A 20397-nucleotide genomic window follows, 5' to 3' on the forward strand; every position below is an offset into this window, starting at 1 on the left:
AAATAAACACGGACTACTCGGAAAATATATTAAATAATTCACTTATATTATTTACTTTAATTAAGTAAACATCTAATTATTTATATTACGATAAGTTTTCAAGTTTATTTTCGAATTTAAAGTAGTAAAATAGCGTGTTTATTTACCGAATTTAAGGAAAGAAATATTCTCGTTGAAATTAATGTAGTAGAACCTGTCTAAAACGGACAAAATCGTTCGGCACCGCCGAATCCACTTTACGCAGGCTTTGCTGCGTACATTTGAATACGGTAAAACTTGCGTAAACTGGAACGGCACGATACCGAATATTTCTTACGTTTTGGCAGGTTTCCGTTTTAAACAGGTTCTTCATTTAACGCAGAAAATTGCTCCGTTTAGGAAGGTTTCCTTTTTATTCGGGTTCCGTTTTGGAGAGGTTTTATTGTAATAATTTTGTAATTTCGTAAATAATAATTTCCACTCGGAAATCGAGGAGCGAAACAACAAATTCGTTGTTGACGATTTAGGACCGACAACAAAATAAAACTCGAAGCGGACGGTAAAACAGTTTATTGTTTGCAGGATAAAATCGATACAAAAAAAGAAAAAATATCGGAAAAAAGGAAATTGTTTTATAAAAGAAAAGCGTAAACTTTGCAATAAAACATTTATTGTATTTGAATAGATTTTTAGACCGAATATACATGAGTGGAAGATCGTAAATCACAAGACACGAACAGTAGAAACGAAAGAAAGTGCTTTCAATTAAGAAAGTGAAAGGGCGTGAGTGACAACCGAATGGACGTAACACATCTAGTCGTATAAAATGCCGTCGAAAATTTGTTTCCGACGATGAACGATACCGCTATTTACAACCCGATAATTGTTCTGTTAATTACGTCAATCAGTGGGTTTTGTATTATTTCTACAAGTATTGTTCACGGGCGAGTACACCTCTGGGGAAGACTTTTATTTTTTGCTCTCGTTTAAACGTACAAACTCGAGTAATTCGTAACTTTCCGAGTCATTTTTTAAAATTTGTAACGAAATAATCCATCACAGTTTCGTTTTTTTGAATTTTTCGCTTTAAGTAGGGACGTTCCGAACAGGAATTTTGCCGTTTTGTAAAAATACGTGGACAAAAAACGTTACTTTATAAATGTCTTTTCGAGTGGCATAGCGTCGACGAGATGGTCCCAGAATTTTTCTTCGTTTTATTTTAATTCTAAATATAATTATATTTTAAAAATACTACAAGATTTAACTTCTAAATACTATAAATTTGCGGTTTCTCTCGCTTTAAAGTGTAATTTTAAACACGATTTTTGATTTTCCGAGACATTTCGAGTAGTAATTATTGTTTTTTAAAGATATATTTATATTATTTTCGTGCCGTTTGGGATTTTCGGTGATCTAAATCGCGACCTTAGCAAAAAATTCGACTTTTCTAATTCAGATTTGACAGGTTTTATTATAGAAAATAATTTTGTTTCTATTGCCACCGATTGATTGTCCTTCTTAAACGAGGGATTTCGGAATTTAGAGGCACTTGGTGGCACGACGCAGAATAAATGCTACCTGGAAATAGATATATTTTGCTTCGTTCCTTCGGACAGTTCGTGTACGTCCTCCCCTCGTACCGGTTCCTCCCAAAACGAGACCACAGTTTTGGAACCACGCTTCAACCTCCCGTTTTGATTCAATAGTTCCGGTACGTGCATAACGGCTGCGGTGACAAAAGTCACTTGGCTATTGTTCCTGGATGTTCTCCTAGAGGTCAAAGGCGATGCCGGCGACCCACACGTGTCCGATTTTTCTCCCAGAACCTTTAGATCCGAGGAAGAATCTCTCGAAAACAGAGACGGCTTTTCACGGTTTGGAATGTCCAAGGTAACGGAACGATATCTAAAAATAGCAATAGAACGATTCGTCGTCTTAAAAGTCTGGAAAAGTTTTCTCTAGAAATGAATTAAATTAAATTAAATTAACTATAAATATGTTCGAATTGGACGCGTTTCGATAAAGCCATTTTCAATTATAATTAGTTGTACGAATTCGCCGTTTATAGTGGCAAATTCGTATATTCGCTATTTTCGTACTAACGGCTCGGACATTTAATTGATACGGCCGGAAATAAATTCATATTCTTCGCGAAATGCACACAGTGCACGCCATAGTTTGATTGCAGTTATTATATTTATAGGAAATGAATAAACTCTCGCGTAATTCGAATATTTTCGTCTATTTTTTAAGTATTTTTCGCAGCGGCCGTCAAAAGTCCGTCGAACCCTTTCCACACCTCGAAAATGATTTTAAATGCCAACCAGTACTTTTGGAAGGAAAAGGTGCGAGAGACTTCCGCTCGCGCGGCGTTAAGTGTTTATTAAGACACCGCGAGTGCCAAGAATTTCTTCCGATAGTTTCGAAATTGTATTCGAGGTAGAATATTCTATCGCGGAATACCACTTTGGAGAATATTCTACCGAGTTCTTTAAATATTTAAGAGCTAGTTCATATTTTTATTACCTTTTTTGTTTTAGACTTCAGAGAAAGCGATGGAAATGCATTTTAGTAAGTCTACTCGACATTTAACAGCAGTACCCATTCGAAATTCAATATTTGAAGAAACCGAAGAAGGCGGCGGGAATACTAAAATCCATATTTCTTCAAAATAGTATTTTCGGATTTGACTTCGGTCATTCTCAACACGTTTTAACGTTTTCAACAGTTTTGCCTTCGATTTCCCGAAATCTCGAAACGAAACACGGGCATTTCTGTTTCGTCACGGGTTAACCGTTATTTTAAATGAGATTTTACCGCCGTAATCAAGGGGGAAGAAAACCGTAGTAACCGGCAATTATTTATTGCGACGTCTTCGCAATAACGGGCTGCAATTTTTAATTATCTTTTAATTTAAAGAAACGGCGCGCGGTCTCGGTTTTGGTGTAGATCGAGACGGACGAGTCGAAGCCCCCGAAATAAGGAACTTACCCCGCTTGCAAGCGACGGAGACGATCGCGTTTGCGTAAACGTTGCGCTCGGTATCTGAGAGCGCAAATAATGGCAAACGTGATAATGGGAAAACTGATGATGCAAGACAGAATTGGAATAACGATCGGTCGAGGATCCAACGACAGCGACACTGTAAAGAGACAAAAGAAATTCGTTACAATTTACATTAAAGGGTTTACTTAATTAAATAAAGCGGAAAGACTCGAACGTTAAATAAAACAGAGATCTCGACTCGATGATGCGGAAGTAATTCCAGTCGAATTTAAAGACGTTTACAACGCATCCGATGCGAGATTTCCCGGAAATTAAAGATGCGCTTCCTTAAACGTTATAAATCCAAGCTGCCGCGGTTCGACGTAACGCCAAACTGTCGCGAAATCGTCTTTACGCGTACGCCTTCGATAAAAGTATTTCAATTTCGCATCAAATTTATACGTTTAGTTTATTTAACGCTTTTATTTACTTTTCTCGATATCGAACCCCGCAATTTCTTCCACTTTCGGTCTGACCACGTCGTTCGAATGACGTTTTAGGATCGGGCCACACGCGTGCGACGTAGCGTTTTAGCCACGTATACGTCGGGGGTCCGACCCTCCCCGTCTAAATAACGTGACCGATAAAAGCGTCTAAACCGAAATTACATGCCAGATAATACGGTAAAAACGGAAAAATATTCGCTGCCGCGCGATTCCGGTTTACACGGGTTTTACCGTACGTACTCGAGCTATTGTTATAAAATGTTTCGGGAGTTTTGTATTACAGATTTGGCAGCGATCCGCCCACATTTATTATAAAAACACATTTTTACTTAAATTTTATACCCCGTTTCGTCCCTCGACGTCAATTTATCGTCGCCGCGTTGATTTATTTTTCTTTCCGAGCGAATTTTCAAAGTGTAATTTCAATTACATTACCACTTGGCGTATTTAAATAAATGAAAAAGAAACTAGAATCGCTATTGAGAATTATTTTTAAATTTATTACAAAAATTACTTTACGATAGAAAATTGAATGGAATCTTTTCCGCTGCTAATAAAAATTTTCAGTGGATATAGGAGCCCGTATTTGTCGCAATTCGTCTCGATCTTCACCCTTTTTTCCCTTCCTTTTAAGTAATTTCGTCTTCGCTTTTTATTTTCTTGTTTTTTCTCCGTTTCTTAAAGCAATTTTAACAGAAATTATCGTTAAATATATTATTATTGCGGAAGAATTCGATATAATTTAAGTTTACTCGAGATTCTTAAGAGCCACTTCTAGAGTGAAACCATTACGTACATCCCTTTTTTTACTTCACCGAAATAGAAATTTCGGGAAGCTTAAAATAAAAATTTCATGCGGAAGAAGAAGCGAAAGACCGGAAACTCTTCGCTAGTTCAATTTTTTATTTTTTATTTTATTCGAGTTTTAATAAACTTGCTGGAAACTCGTATAAATTCCAATGGAGTCGACCCATTTGTAAGTGTTTGCTAAAGCCAATGTAATCTCTCCCTACTTATCAAGGGCCACCTTCGAAACGTTGCAGATATTTGTAGATAGGTCTTTAACCTTTCGTCATAACGCACCGACCCTTCGTTTAGCTTCCGAAAATAATATTTATATTTCACTTTGGCACGCTCTGGTTACTCGCAGCGGGAGTGAAAAATTTTTATTTTTACTTTTATCTCCGTATCGAGGGGCGGAGCGATACTTGTAAAAAGTAACTAACGTCAATTCTCCGATCATTTCACTCATTTTTTTACGTTTATTCCACGTCCCCCCATCGATTTTCGATTTCCACCGCACAATCGCTACATTTTTTTTCCATTTTATAAAGTGATAAGAGAAATATTTCTCGTTATAAAATTTTTATGTTGCCGAATTGATAAATTATTCCTGTCGAGGATGTAATCTTCATTCTTTCACTAACTACTAAAATATTTGTCGAGAAGGAAAACCCGCAGCACCCCACGGACGCGCTCTTCCCCGTCCCTCCCCTTTATGCCAGAATCGTTTGTTATTATGACGTATTTGTCGGATAAATGTGGCAGAAAGTTAATTACCGTAACAATTATCCGCTAAACATTAAAATTTCTTATCTTTACGATAATCGCCGGTTCTTCGACCAAGTTGGCCGATTTATATTGTTCGATGTGACGAGATGTCTTCGGGAAATCTTAAAGACTCGACGTCACTGCCACGTTTTGTGTTAATACACGAGACTTTCCGTTCTTTTTAACCTTTTGTCGAGGGCTTTTTGAATTCGCATTGCGTATTTTCGTAATTTTACTAAACCCGACGCTCGAAACGTTTTTGGAAACAGCTCGACTCCCCGGGGAAATTAACCGCAGACTCTTATAAAACTATTAAAACTAATACGTATACGCCATATATTCGATATTTTAAAATAAAGCAATAACTTAATTAATTTATAAGCTTCCGGAATGAATAAAAAAGAATAATTTCTTTTCCTTCGATCGTACATTTGTAGGAATTAAAACAAGAGTTAAATTATCTACAGAAGAGGAACTTTGCTTTGGTGCCATTTTAAGAACAATCGTACGGATAGATCGATGGATTTGCCCGTGGCGGTCGACAAGAATAAGTTTCCTAGTTTACAGTTTCGAACCGAAGCAATCGTTTCGAACTTCGAACAGACCCAAACTGTTACGCGATTAGAGAAGTTCTTCGGACAGATTTATTTCGACAATAGATTTGTAAATCAAATATAAAATACTTTTAAAAAACGCTGTTATTGGTCGTGTCTTTCGAGATTGGGGCGGGGCGGGGCGGGGCGGGGCGGGTTAGGGTTACACCACTCTCAACTTTCGTAACATCGCAGCGCATTTACACAATTCTACATTTGGTTTCGTTTAATCGGTTTAGAGGACGGGGAGGACGGTCGGTGGAAAAGATAACGAGAATGAAGATGGCGGATGGAAGATAGTAAGAGTGGTCACCTCTTAAAACATCATTAAAACGTATTGTCACAGGTATGTCCTCGAAGTCCCTTAATTAGAAGTGGACAGAATTTGACTGGCAAGATTTGAGAACATAATTTTAAAAAATCAAAATACCAGCCAAGAAAAGTTTTTAATGGATTTCTTCAATTTTCGCTTCTCTTCTAAAGAATGTAATGTTTTTATTTTTAAAAATAAATTATTGACCGTCGAAAGAAAAGAGAATTCTTCAAATAATTTTAAAATATTTTCCATTTTTAACGTTAATAATTTATAATTTACCTAAGTCTGTTGCTATTAATTTGGCGAAAATGTCCCCTAAAACGCTTAAAATACGAAATAATCAATTTTACTAATTAAAATTACATTTAATAATATAAAACTTGCTTCGTAATAATTTAAAATAAATATAAAGTATTTTAATATTTAAAAAATATTCTTATACGTAGTTTAACGAGTGAACCGTGTTCGTATTATAATTGGTCATTTAATAAATCTCTGGAATTTGAAAGGCGAGCGAAACGAAAAAAAATACTTTATTTACTATTATTAAATGATATTTATGAGTAATTAATAAACATTCGCTATATCATTAAATCTTTCATTACAGATTCATTTACCTTACGAGCTAATTACAAATTAAGATAAAAACAAAACAAAGACTTTTTTCGTTTTCTGTATTTTACAAAGGGGAAAAATGATTCAAAATGTAAATAAAAATTTCGTACGTGCGTTTTCGTTTTTGACTCTTTTCCCTCTGTGGCACCGAGAGGACATTTTCCGGGTGGTTCTTAAGGGGCGGGCCCGAACAAACGTCTCTCGAACGAACCCCAGAAATTTCCCGGATAACCCGAAAAAATCCTTCGAAAATCTCAAAATATCCCAGGAATTTCGGGAAACCCGAGAAAAATTCCTGGAAAAAATCCGGATAGCCGAGGCCGAGGCCGATATTTAAACAATATTTAATAAGACGTAAATACGTACGGGTACAGTACGTAAAGAAAAAAAGTCGAAATATACTTAAAGAACCGGCAGTAAATGCAATTTCTATGTTAATCCGTGTACTTCCACCAGATTTTAATTATTGTACACTTTGAGAAAAATCGATTTTTATACTTTTAAGTAATTATATTCTTCGATTAAAACTTCGCAAAGATTTTCTTATTTACGTTTTTGATTTTTAATATCTAAAATTGAATTATTTAATTGTAAACTTGTCCGGTCGAATTTAACTCGGTTTGCCCTTTGATTTTTACCCGTCATTTTGGGTGGAGCCAATTTAATTAAGAACTGACTAAGTAAAAACTTGGATTTAGACTGTCGAAAAAGACAAATCGGCCTTTGTTTAGTCTTTGTATTGTAAAGAATCTAAATAAATCAATCCATTTTTGCCTGGAAAAGAAATTAAATTCTCATCCTATTCGGTAGATGAATAGAAACCATTAAAAATCATAGCGACAATGGTGTGGCTTATCTTTTTATGCGGTTAAGATTCGGGATCGAGAAGATCCTTCGAGAGGAAACAATCGTATCTCGCTAGAACAGACAGCGGCGACGAACTGGCCGTAAACTTCCGAAGGTCACATTAATCGCGACTCGGCACCGTACACGGGTGAAATCTACTTATTTTTTCGTCTCTGCCGGCGACGGAGGCCCCCCGGAGGCCCCAAATTTTGCCAGACCCGAGGCAAAATTTATTTCTCGGGCCCATTAAAAGGGCGACGAAGATAGAAGGTAGATTTATTAACATTTTTTAACATAGAAAGCGAAAGTAAAACGAATTATATTTTCGATGATTTAAATAGTAAAATATACCAAATTTACCAGACCCGAGACCTTTTTCGTCTGCTCGATAAAACGCTACAGTAATTGCAGAGAAGGAACGAAAAGTTAACAGAATTTTTTCTCCGGCCGTTACTGAGATTTTTGAAGGTCTGGGAGAAGAGAAATCTTTGCGCAACTAGGAAAACGTCTGCGAGTTCTGCTCTTTGAAAACTAAAATTGTCGTTGTTTAAGAGGAAACCAAACAATAAATTCGATTTGGCCAAGAATATATTTTCGACTGCAAATTTAATTCCGTTTTATACGCCGCTTTTCTTTCCAGACCAGTTGTGTTTTTTAATGCCCGTCAATTTTATTTGTTTTTCATTGGAAAATTCTATTCGTTTAAATAATGATTAAAAGATATTTACGTTTGTTTATAACGCATCTTTTCCTTATTTTTCTATAACTAAATTTAATTATATCGATACTCCGTTTTCGTTCTTAAATTTTGAAATTTTTGCCAATTCCCCCATCGATTCTCGTATCTTTTCCCGAAATAATAATTAAATTAAATTGTTAATATCAATTTTAATTTATTTAATTCGCTTCCTTTTCTTCTTTGGCAAGTTCTATGGGATATTTCGAAGAAATTAAACGAAGGGAATTGCTTCCGTGCGTAAAAAAGTGAATTTATACGACGCCATTGACGTGTAGCCAAAGTTATATCATTAGAATGTCTCGAAGATCCGTAAGTGTTTTTCAATAGAGATTCCTCCAGCCAACAAAAATAAGATAAAATTCTGAATGGAAAGACTTTATGGATGGGTGTGCTAAGTGTACTTTGGGAAAATTTATAAAAATAAAATTCGGTTAATGAAATCATTTTTTCTCTCCTTCCTCTTCTTTCTCCGTTTTGTCTCTTTTTGTTCTTCGAATTTAAAACGTGTGACAATTTACATTTCGTATCTCGCCGCGACGTCAGTCGAGCCATTCGATGCGAAATTCGACGTTCGAAACCGGTTGAGATAAACACGAAATCTGCCGAAGATTTCTTAATGAATATTCCGTCCAGTGACGCATTCGGAAATTCGGCTCGAATTTTCGGCCCAATGATTCAATTTTATAATTTAAATATCGAAAGGGCAAAGGGCGCCGCTATTCCAGACCCGCAACCCTTCTGTCGCGTAAAATGTATTCGTATATTGATACTACTCGACTGATATTTTGCCCTCACTTAAGTAATTCCTTTATAAATTGTTTCTATACGAACAATTATTTATTGTGACGTGGTCCCAATGCCGGGCTGCAATTTTTAATCACATTTTTCATTTATTTAACTTAAAATATACGCTTTTTAACGCGAAGAAAACTGAAAAACCTCCACGCCGAGCCACGAGTCTTTAGTGGTTCTATTCTCTCGGTCTCTCTGTTATATTGTATTTTCTTAAAACTTATATTTTTCATAATGTTTATAATTAGACTTTTCGAAATTTTGCTCGTTATTATATTAATTACCTAAAATTAATTATTCTACGTCTTGTGAATTGTATATTTAATAAAATCTTAGTGGAGAAGCCCATCTAAACTAAAATACTACAAACATAATTGCCATTTCGATGCATCTACTCGTATACAATCGAGTAAAGACGTTTATAATATAACTAGCTGACCCGGCCACGCGTTGTTGTGGCTCAAAATGTATGTATTATAAATGTATAACACTTCCCCCGTGGAAGGAATTTCAAAAAATCCCTTCTTAGTGTACATTCTCTTGACGTACCCTATTAAAACGCAATCAAAAACGCGTCTAAAATAGTATAATAAAAGCCGAGTTCTTCACAGTAAGCCTTAATCCCGTCACTTTTCCCGCTGGGGAATATCGAAAAATCCCTTTTTAGTGTATATTCTGTTGACGTAACCTATTAAAAAGCAATTAAAAACGCAAAAAACCGCACGTAAAATAGTATAATAGAAGCCGAGTTCTTCACGGTAAGCCTTAATCCCGTCCATCTCCCCCCACTGGGGGGAATTTCGACATGTATATTATATAAAAACACGTGCGTATTCGAATGCAACGTTGTGTCAAAATTTCAAAGGAATCGGTGGGAACAAACGAACGTTATATTTTATTTATATAGATAGATAGAAAATGATCTGCTTCAGTCCATTCTCACAGAAAAGCAAACTTAGGTCGTCGGAAGTTAGCGCCATCTGTTGGACATAAAAGCCTTAATTCATATATAAATATATTTTTGAAAGGGGGGAAATGGTGTAGGGGTATGAAAAATAGATAGTAGCCGATTCTCAGACCTACTGAATATGCATATAAAATTTGGTAAAAATCGGTAAAGCCGTTTCGGAGGAGTACGGTAACTAACATTGTGACACGAGAATTTTATATATAAGATTTTAATACAGTACAGTCAAACCTCCGAACAACGGCCGCTGATAAAAACGTTAATAAAGGTCGTCGTTGGAAGGTGACCGTTGTTTAAAGGTTATTTTGTATGTAATTTTGCTTTTTGACAATAACAATAACAATTGTAATTAGTTTTATCACTCGAAAAATCGTACTTCCCCCCACAAAACTTTAATAAATTAGTAAAACGAAGAAAACAAAAATAAACATAATTAATTTATAAATATATTTAATATCGGCCTACGTATTCCTGGCATCAGCATTTACAACATTAATTACGTTGATTTTTAATTGAATATAAAATTATTTAAGAGGGAACACAATGACATTTCGAGATAAACTACAAAGGGGAGTTTAGGGGAATGACAAATTTGTTTAAGTAGCATTTTTTATAATAATTTATTGTAAGAAGATAAATAATAACGATGTTTTTAAAAATATACGAAGGAAATGACTGTATTAGGATAAATGCCAATTACGCTAACAACAAAGTTTTATCCGCGGTCGAAGATTTGCATAATTTGAAATAATGCTAAAAACAAATTTAGCTATCAAAATGTGCGGTGTTTAATAAAAATTATCTTTCCAATTTTCTTCGGTTTAATAAAGTTTGAGCCGACCAGCACTCGGGATAAAACCACTGAAAACTGGTCGTGGGTTCGTGCCTTAAGCGCGTGGAGTTTTCCGGGTTGTTTTCACGTGCCTAATACGTAAATAGGGCTGCAATTTAGAAAATATAGAAAATCTTTCCGGTATCCTCCTTTAGCAGATCGAACCGGTCGCGGGTTCTTTACTTGTCTAACACTTAGATAGGAGCCCGTTTCCTATAGAAAGTCCTCCCGGGAGGCACCCCTCTTGGCACATCTGCCACGTCTTGCCTTCTTTTGCCAATTCAATCAAACTTTAAAACAATTTACATATAAAATTTTAGACATTAAAAGTCAACTGCACCTTTTACACTGTTCGATGATAAATGAATTCCTTCAAAGAATTTCAATGGATATTTGTATTAAATTATTGTTTCGAAAAAATATATACGTAAATTTCATTTACTTTTAAAAAATAATTTTATTTGAAAATTACAAGTAAAGCAAAAGTAATTGTGTAAATACGTTATTTTGGTACAGTCTTTGTTATCCTGTAATGTAATGGAATGGCCACCATGAATAAAAGCGTATTATGATAATATCAATAGAGCTAAGTTATTTGATACGACAGTATAAGGACACAATGCGCAAGTATCGCTGTGACTTCAGAAATGCTCGTGAAAGAGATCGTAAATAGAAAAAGTATTAGGTTCTAATACAGATCCGGGTAACTAAAAGTTCTCAGTTTATTTATTTATTTGGAAATAAACTACAATCATAATTACGTCTACAAGTACATTGTCCGGAAATAGATCAAAATTTTCTAGAAAATGGATCGTAGGGTTGATGGGGTATGGCGACGCAACGGGTGGGCAATCTGCCAAAGGGTACTGTCTCGGGAGGACTTTCTATGCAAAACTGGTCCCTGTTTAGGTTCTAATTAGACACCCGAAGAAAGTCTGGTAAACTACACGTGGTCGGCCGAGAACCAGTGTTCGATGGTGTAGCCACTCGGGTCACCGGTGGCCTTTCTAGAAAACTGTTATATATTTAATAATATTTGATAAATTAATTAATTGTGGTAAAGAACATAATTCGGTTTTAACCAATGGCATTTGAGATTGTGGAAAGGGATTTTAATAGAGGAGACTATCGCATTTGTTTGGATTCGGTAGTGGCGGGTTACTCAATTCGCACGCGAGACACACATCTACGAACCCCTGGTCTCGAGGGGTCTCGAATTTGAAAAAATAGGCAATTTATTTATAAATAAATTGCTAATCAGACGTCGTTAGTTTACGGCGCCGTAAAATTACACGAAAGACCTCCAATCTTCTGTGTGTAGGAGCCACAAAGGGGCTCGATTAGCCATTGGCATTCACTCTTTAAACAAATTAATAAGCTGACAGTCATTTTGTAAAATATGGGCGTATGGACGGCACGGGCCTATTTATTGTCTGGAAAAACGAGTGGTTTTTTGTTAAAGTTTATTAGCGCTAATGTATGGTGTTTGTGATTTTTTGAATTACAGTAATGTAATTATTTAATGATAAAGTATTTCGATTTCATAATCCGAATGATTGCCATTTATGAGGTAAATTTATCCTTATAAACATAAATACGATGCAATTAAAATTAAAATTTTCTTTCGGAAAAGAAATTTAATTAAAAGAACATTAATTAATTAATTTGTTAAAGCGCGTGTATACGATATAATTTTTCCAGTTAATTATATATGTCATTATTTGTATTTTCTTTATTTATTAATTAAAATATATTATAAACTCGTTAAAAAACCGAACAAAGTTATTTTTATTTTTACTGTCGAGGCCAAATTATGTTCGTTCTGCCGATTGTTTTAACAGACACCAATTTGTATTCCTTGCGCATTTAGAAAAAATCCAGAAAAAATCTCCAAAAATCCTAGAAATTTCTAGGAAACTTCAAAATGTCCTGAAAAAATCCTAGGAATTTTCCAAGAAAGTTCCAAAATCTCAAAAATCCCCAGGAATTACCGGGAACTTAAAAAAACCATCGTCATTATTATTATTATTCATAGTTCATTATTCGATATAACTTTCAAATATTGGATAAAGGAAGCGATTTTTACCGTAAATAAGAATTAATGGGCATTATACCTGCCACGTCAAATGTCGAGTCATAAAAGAAAGACCTGGACGTAAATCAAAATAATATCATCGAAACACGTTGCTTTATGGCGCGTGATATTGAACAAAATGATGACGTATTAGCCTTTAATAAATAAGCCGAAAATAGCCGAAATATAAACAATTTTAAATCTTCAGATAAGATAAAACGAAATCGTTTTAGGAGACATTTTTATTGCCTAAAAATAAAATAAATACAAATTAATAAGCTGACGGTCATTTTGCAAAATATGGCCGTATGGACGGCGCGGGCCTATTTATTGTCTGGAAAAACGAGTGATTTTTTTAAATCTCTTTCTCCCGTGTAGACACTAAGAAGACCTTTTTAGCGAGCCCACGATGGGGTGGCCGGGTGGTGAGGGAGAGGCCTGACGTCTCGAAACATTTCTGAGATTTTTCGGCTCGTCTGGATTCGATCCAGGGTCACCCGGAGCTTTAGACTGTCACCTTAACCGCTCGACTTTATTCTTCGACTACAAAAACTATAGAACATTAGTGCCGAGTACATTATTAATGCAGGTACTGTACGTACCTGTAACTTTATTTATGAAGCATACGTGTATCTCGGCATAGTGTGACGTATGGAAAGTCCACCTGTCACACTATGAGTTTAGCAGCTCGGTAGCCGGTACTGTTTTAAATCTAACTGTTTCATCTTATACACTCTGTTTCGACCAAAACTGGCAAAACGTGTTGGTCACAAATGGGCATACGAGGAGATATATGATATTCTACTGTAGCCTATATTTTCACACGTGTTCGGTATTCAATATTGTCAATTTTTCTTAATAGTCCCATTTTGTCCGGAATGGTTCTACTTTGAAAAGTTACTATTGAAACAATGTTTAATTAATCATTAAAGTTTTCCTACTTTTATATTAAATTTTTAATTATGAAAATTCAAAACTAATGAGAATATTATTAGACCTTGAGTATAAAATTATAAATTCAGCAATACATAACCCGCAGGAATGAAAAGATTTGAATATTCAATCTGGTATTATCGGTTTAACGAGTTTATTCATAAATAGCTAATGTCTACCGAATATCTTGCAAACACATATATAATTTACATAACAAAGATGCTTAGCAATTTATATATATTATTACATATAAATTATTCTATTATATAACGAATAATAGAATATAAATAGACAATAATACCTGTTTAATAATACAGGTCCAGATATAGTTTTTGTTCAAACAGTCGACGGATGAGATAATAAGCATAATTACCTCAATTAATATAATATTTATTAATTCAACAGATTTTTTTTATATTAAGCGGTTAAATGTACTGTACAAGAAAACAAGTAAATTAAGTGTACTTGACGTGGCATTATCGATTCATTTATATTGTTATACGTCAGGCTCCATATAACACTTTAAAAGGTAGCTACTCAAATTAATATATATATACATATACAGTATATACTACATCAACAAGAAAAAAAAAATAGAAAATAAAAGCAAAAAGTAAAAAATTGAAATTTATAGATGTGTACATTATAAAATAATACCATTTTACTGTTATTTCATCACACAATAAATTACTTTTTATTGTTATTAAAGGCTTGTTTCGTATCGTGTCCTCAAATCTCGAAGTTCATCCACTTCTAATCAGCTTTAAGGATATATTTAAGTCCAAGACAACGCTTTTTGATGATGTCTAAGAGGGTGACCCCACCCCGATCCCCCCAAACATAACCAATTGTAGAAATTAATTATTATATATATGTAAACGCACTGTACACATGTGTACAGTGGGGGTGGCCCAACCCCTACCAACTCTCACCCTTAATCTTAGAAAAATTATTTAATGTAAAGGAGAAATTAAAATGTTTTATAATAAAATCTATAAACTACATTTTTATTATTTTTGAATTATTAAATATTCGCTTGTTTCAATATTAATATTTGTTAAATTTATTGAATATTTACAGCGTGTTCTGTTAAATAATCAAACACATTTAAGCATTAAGAAATATAAAACATAAATCTCATTTTTATTCATTTTAAATTATTGAAGAATTGCCCAAAATTTTAAAATTTTAATTATAAATACAATAAAATTAGCAAAGAAATCCGTTTATTTTATTTGTGCCTTTGAATGTTATCGCTGTCCTTTACCTGTACGAACAAACGTATTGATTTTCAAAAGCATTTTGCACAAATGCAGTGAATGTACTTTGAAATAGAAAAAAATAAATAAAAGCTGCGTTTTTTAACAATTATAACACAAAAATTTCGTATTATTAAGGACAGAAATTGATATAAATGACTATAACAGCATACAACAGCATTACACCCCTTTTAATAACAGTTCTGTACTTCATTAACACTTTAATTATACGTTTAATTTACTCGCACATTTACAAATTAATCTAACATTAATTTTGAGCTTCAAACTTTTTGAATTTTTAACTATTTTCGGAAAGAAATATTACAAATACTACTTGTAAAATCCTTGTTATTAAAATGTCAACCGACGAAACACGATCGGTAGGAATTAATGTTGTTAATCTTTGGAAAGAATAAAGTGAAATGAATCAAAATCATTTAATTAAAATTTTCATAATAATTAAAGGCAATTAGATTGGATTCGAGGAAGAAAAATGTAATAATTGTCAAATGATTTCAAAATGTACACAGGCGGATTTAGGAGGTGCGGGCCGCAGCCGAATACGTAAAACCACCGAACACGGGGATGCTTGGAACGGGCACTTTTGGAATCAAACCGATCTAAGATCACTCTGATCGTTCAAATCGTTCATACAAATCAACTATAGAGATCTGACCAATCTGGATCGCGATCAAACTTACAGTTGACAGTAGAGAAATATATTTAACTGTCGACAACGAAAAGTATTTAAAACTCATAAATGGTAAGTAAAATTATTACTAAAATATCCGATTAACCGAGACGAAAAAATAACTATTAAGAGAAATTTTGAGACTGTAGGCAAGAATGTATGGCGTGCACTCTCCCATTTTGCCGTTTGTCAGCAACTTTATTCAGAGTAAACACGATTCGATCCTACTCGTATACTTTCCGCCAACGAACACACGCGACAGAAGCGATCCGTATCGCACGACAAAGACTGATCCGATCTTACAAATCGATTCGTCCGAAACGAAAAGTATACGCACCCTGGTAGTCGGTCGTGGGTTCGCACCTGGCCAACGCGCCGCCCACGTGTTTTCTGGCCTTTCTCGACATTTATAACACCTAAATAGGGACCAGTTTCCCATAGAAAGACCTCCGGAGAGGCATCTCCCATGCCGTATACAAATAAACCAAGCAGGGCGCAGCTGCAACCCTTCTAGGGGTTTTCACGCGTAAACCCCCGCACCTCGCATAGTAAAGAGTTTTGTAAAGCGCATTGTTTCCTTTCTCTCTAAAGATTTCTGGATCCTCTATTGATAGGGATTTAGTGGCATCGTCATTAATGTAAAACGTCTTTGATTATAATTTTTTTAAATATTAATAATATTAAAAAATCCTTGCGTGGGATAATTTTATTATTTCGGATATATCTTGAAATAATTAAAAGCTGGGAAACTAATTAAAGTACTCGGTAACTAATACGAAGAGAACAGCAGAAATGATCAATAGTAGGTCCTATAAAAAATGATTACGTCTGACAGAATGAAGGGTACGATGACATTTTCAACAATAATAATATCCTACACTGCATTTAGGAAAAATCTGTAATAAAACAAAAACATTTATAATAAATAAGATGCATAAAAAGGTACATAAACGATAAATAGTGGAAGATCAATTTTTGATACGTGGTAGAAAATTTAATGCAAATGTATAAAAAATAATATTGATTCAGACAATTTTCCAAATGGATTGGATCACTTTTTGTTCCTTTTTTTTGTAAAATTTAAATAATATCGATTTGAAGACGTACACTTCCGCCACATCTTCGAAAAATTGCGTTTATAAATTAATCGTAATTGTAAACTGTAATGTATTATATTTATTAAAAGCATACGTTATAAAATATACTTAATTCCATAGCGTAAATGCCTTATTCCGTTAAAGCCTTCGTACCAAGTTTACACGCACCGATTTTTCCATTAAATCCGTTGCCTCACGTCCTTTAATTCACGTAATTTACACGTGTAGACATGTACCGTTGTACCGTACATAGAGTGGTACACGTGTAAATTCTATTACGTACATCGAAGTAGATTTACTCGAAAATGAGCTATTTCTCGGCTATTTTCTTTGGCATTGTTTAAAAAATCATTATTTTATATTTCTTTACATACTTTTATACATTATATGTTAGAATATGGAGAATGCATTATTTTATCTTGTCATATTATCAATTATTTACAAATGCCAAGTAATATTTTATCTCTCTATAAAAATGATTCGATTCTTTCCCCCCTCTTAAAATTTTTACCTCGAAAGATCAATCGCCGCTATAAATAGAAAATTGAAGTTATATATATATAAGCAGTTGAGAATTTCTTGAACATCGAAACACCGAAACGTCTATAACAGGAATTTTTATATTCTGATAACATCTACGAGTAAACAATATGAATATTTAAGAACAATGCAGTTATTGATATATAGGGACTGTATTTTTTTAAATATTTTATAATAAAAACATTATTTTTTACAAATATTCTTTTAAATTAATAAATAAATATTATTTCGTATAATTTTCATGCGTATTGCAATAAGAAAAAAAAGTATAAAGATAAGAATATCGATAGTAATTTATCATCTTTCATTTGCAATTGTTAATTCTTTTTCTTTTGTTTTTAGTTGTTTTCCCGCCATCCATTTATCACTAGTTCGTTATTTCATTCCATTTCGAAAGCCAAATAATTTAATAAGAGCTTTGTAATCTCGTTTTTACGATTCTATCGCTCTGGGTGACTCCCCGAATTTTCGCGAGTCCCGAATATTTCGGACCTGGTCCATCGCCACTAGGCCACCTTCGTCGTGGGCTGGAAGAACCCGTGATGTAGGTAGTCGGAGATGTCTGAGCCTTCCACAGAAAATTTTAGCCACCCTGTCGGTTGTTCCAAATGAAAAATTCGTTTTGATTACTTATAGTTTTAGCCCCCCGGTGGCCGAATGGATAAAATCACCGAATACCGGTAGTTGGTCGTGGGTTTTCCAATGGGCTGGCCACGCGGAATTTTCCGGACTTTATTCACGTTTATAATACCTGAACAGAAGGTCAGTTTCTCGTAGAAAGGCCTCCCATCCTCTGTGTATCTAGGATTTCGAAAATATGGGTGCTGCGGAAGACAGATTCGGGGGGACCAAGACGCGTGTCCCCTGTCATTTTTGGGAAAATGTTTCTCAATTACGTTAGAATTAATTTAGTTATCTACTTGGAGTCGTGCTAAGAAAACTGATTGCTCGACACGGTGCTGCAGCACCCCTTGATATAAAGTAATGTTGTAGCATTATAAGCATGCCCCTATACGTGACAAACTGTATTGTTAATTCGTGTAATATTTTTATATAATTTTTAATGTTAAATAAAACCTTAAAATACTTTATAAATAAACGCATTTTGCTATTAAAATAAACAGGAATAAATGTATTCGGTTCTTTATATTGTGAGCAGTCGATTGGAAGGAAACTTCATTTCGTGTCTCTTATATTTAAGAATTTCTAAATGTGCTTTATCATCATCTGCAACGTCCAAATGACACAAAGAAATATTAACAAGTAAAGTAACTGCACTTAAAACTTCGTTAAAGTGATTATCTCTCTTCTACGCAACATTTTCTCTTATCTTTTCCGCCCAACTGATTAATAATATTATTGTTTTTTTATTTCTACAGATTTTTTCCCATCCGTAAGTAGATTTTATTCTTTTTAAAGCCAACCTTTTAGTTTTATTTGTTTATGTACAATGAGCTCTGGCTATTGTTAATTCACTAAAAAGACAAGTTTATCCGCAAGTTTTATTCTTATTTGTCTTATTAATTAAAACACCGAGTAAAATAAACTTTTATAAATTTTTACTTATTCCCAATGAAATAAAAATAAAATTTACATTTTAGATATTAAAAATTCAATTGCGCCTTCCGAAGAGACATTTTTTTTAAATGATATAAGGCTATATTTGTTCCTTTACCTTATGTACAATTTCTTTAATTATACACAACTACCTTGTATATTATATTTTCTATCGAACCTGTGAACAACGAGCACCGACTGAAACATAAAATTGTCCGTTTTTGGAGATTATTTTGTACGCATTTTATAGAATTTCTTAAATTGTATAGAACTAATTTATATTACAGTCGAACCCCAACAATGGCCAATGATTGAAACACAAGAGTGGGTGGTCATTGTCCGCAAATTATTTTGTATGAATTTTAGTTCAAAATAGTTCCTAGAAGAATGACCGTTATTGAAGGTTCGACTGTATTTGTTAATAACAACGTGTAATATTTATGTTAAATGTTTTATTATGTAACTTAAATTGTAATTTATTAAACTTTTAACAGCATTTATTAATAATTTGAGTTCTAAAGAAACAGAATATAAATACAATTTAAACCATTCATTTTTTATTTTATTTTTAAACCGCTCATCAATATCAACTTCAATACAAAGATGTCATACATGTGAAGAAAACCCGAAAAACCTACGTGTCCACCAATGGCCGAGTGGTTTTATTCACTCGGCCTGAAAACCGAGTAAAATAAATATGGAATGCTATTTTCTACAATAATGATTTAAAAACTTTTGAATAGAAATCGTATACGAAGCTAATATTGGTTTGTTTTTCATCGTTGACACCCCTTCGGGTCTTTCAATCATATGTATCGTGGGTTCAGCCAGACCCATAATGGAAATGGCCGGGTGAGAAGATTAGTCCTAGAAAACTTCCTGGAGTTTTCTGACCGCATCGAATCGATCCCGGATTCCCCAGATCATAAATGACACTGTAACTGCCTCGGCCATCCGGTCCTCACTACATTGGTTTATTTGGTTAAGGCAATCGACAGTTGGGCCATCTGCCGAGGGGTACCACCCGGAGGCGTTCTTATAAGAAATTGGGCCCTATTTAGATGTTACAAACGTGAAAAAAACCCGGAAAACTCCAGGTAGCCAACCCGTTGGCCGGGCTCGAACCAACGATCAACTAAATGTTCGGGGGTTTGATTATCCACTCGGGCACTAGTGGGCCCGGTCGTCACTAGAACAGGCCCAATAGATGGGATATGATAAATGCAACAAATTCAAATTGAATATATTATAATATTTAGTATATAACAATTAAAATCTTTGGAACAACGATCAATCATATAGACCTATAATTTTATTAATCAAATTGCTGTAATTTACACGCCGAAATGCGTGTATTTTCACGTAATTTCATGTAAAGCATTATTTATTTTCATTTCGATTCATATTTATATATTAATTTTAAAACTTGAAATAAATGTGTTTAAGAATTAAGTATAAAATGGATTATTAATTAATAAACCACACAGACTAATAATATTATAATATAAACCACACAGATTTAATC

General features: G+C 34.1%; 1 protein-coding gene across 1 annotated transcript in view; it reads right to left on the reverse strand.

The window, feature by feature from the left end:
* Positions 1-1392: 1392 nt before the first annotated feature.
* The window catches only part of LOC136990036 (uncharacterized), a 48684-nt gene continuing 29679 nt past the window's right edge, over positions 1393-20397 (reverse strand). Inside the window, exons 3-4 of the mRNA XM_067288370.1 lie at positions 2971-3121; positions 1393-1884 (exon numbers count right to left, since the gene is read on the reverse strand). Of these exons, the coding sequence (XP_067144471.1) occupies positions 1554-1884; positions 2971-3121 (482 nt within the window). The 3' untranslated portion in view covers positions 1393-1553. The remainder of the gene's footprint in view (positions 1885-2970; positions 3122-20397) is intronic.

This window comes from Centruroides vittatus, unplaced genomic scaffold (genome assembly GCF_030686945.1).
Source record: "Centruroides vittatus isolate TY-2023 unplaced genomic scaffold, ASM3068694v2 scaffold_861, whole genome shotgun sequence".
Lineage (NCBI taxonomy): Eukaryota > Metazoa > Arthropoda > Arachnida > Scorpiones > Buthidae > Centruroides > Centruroides vittatus.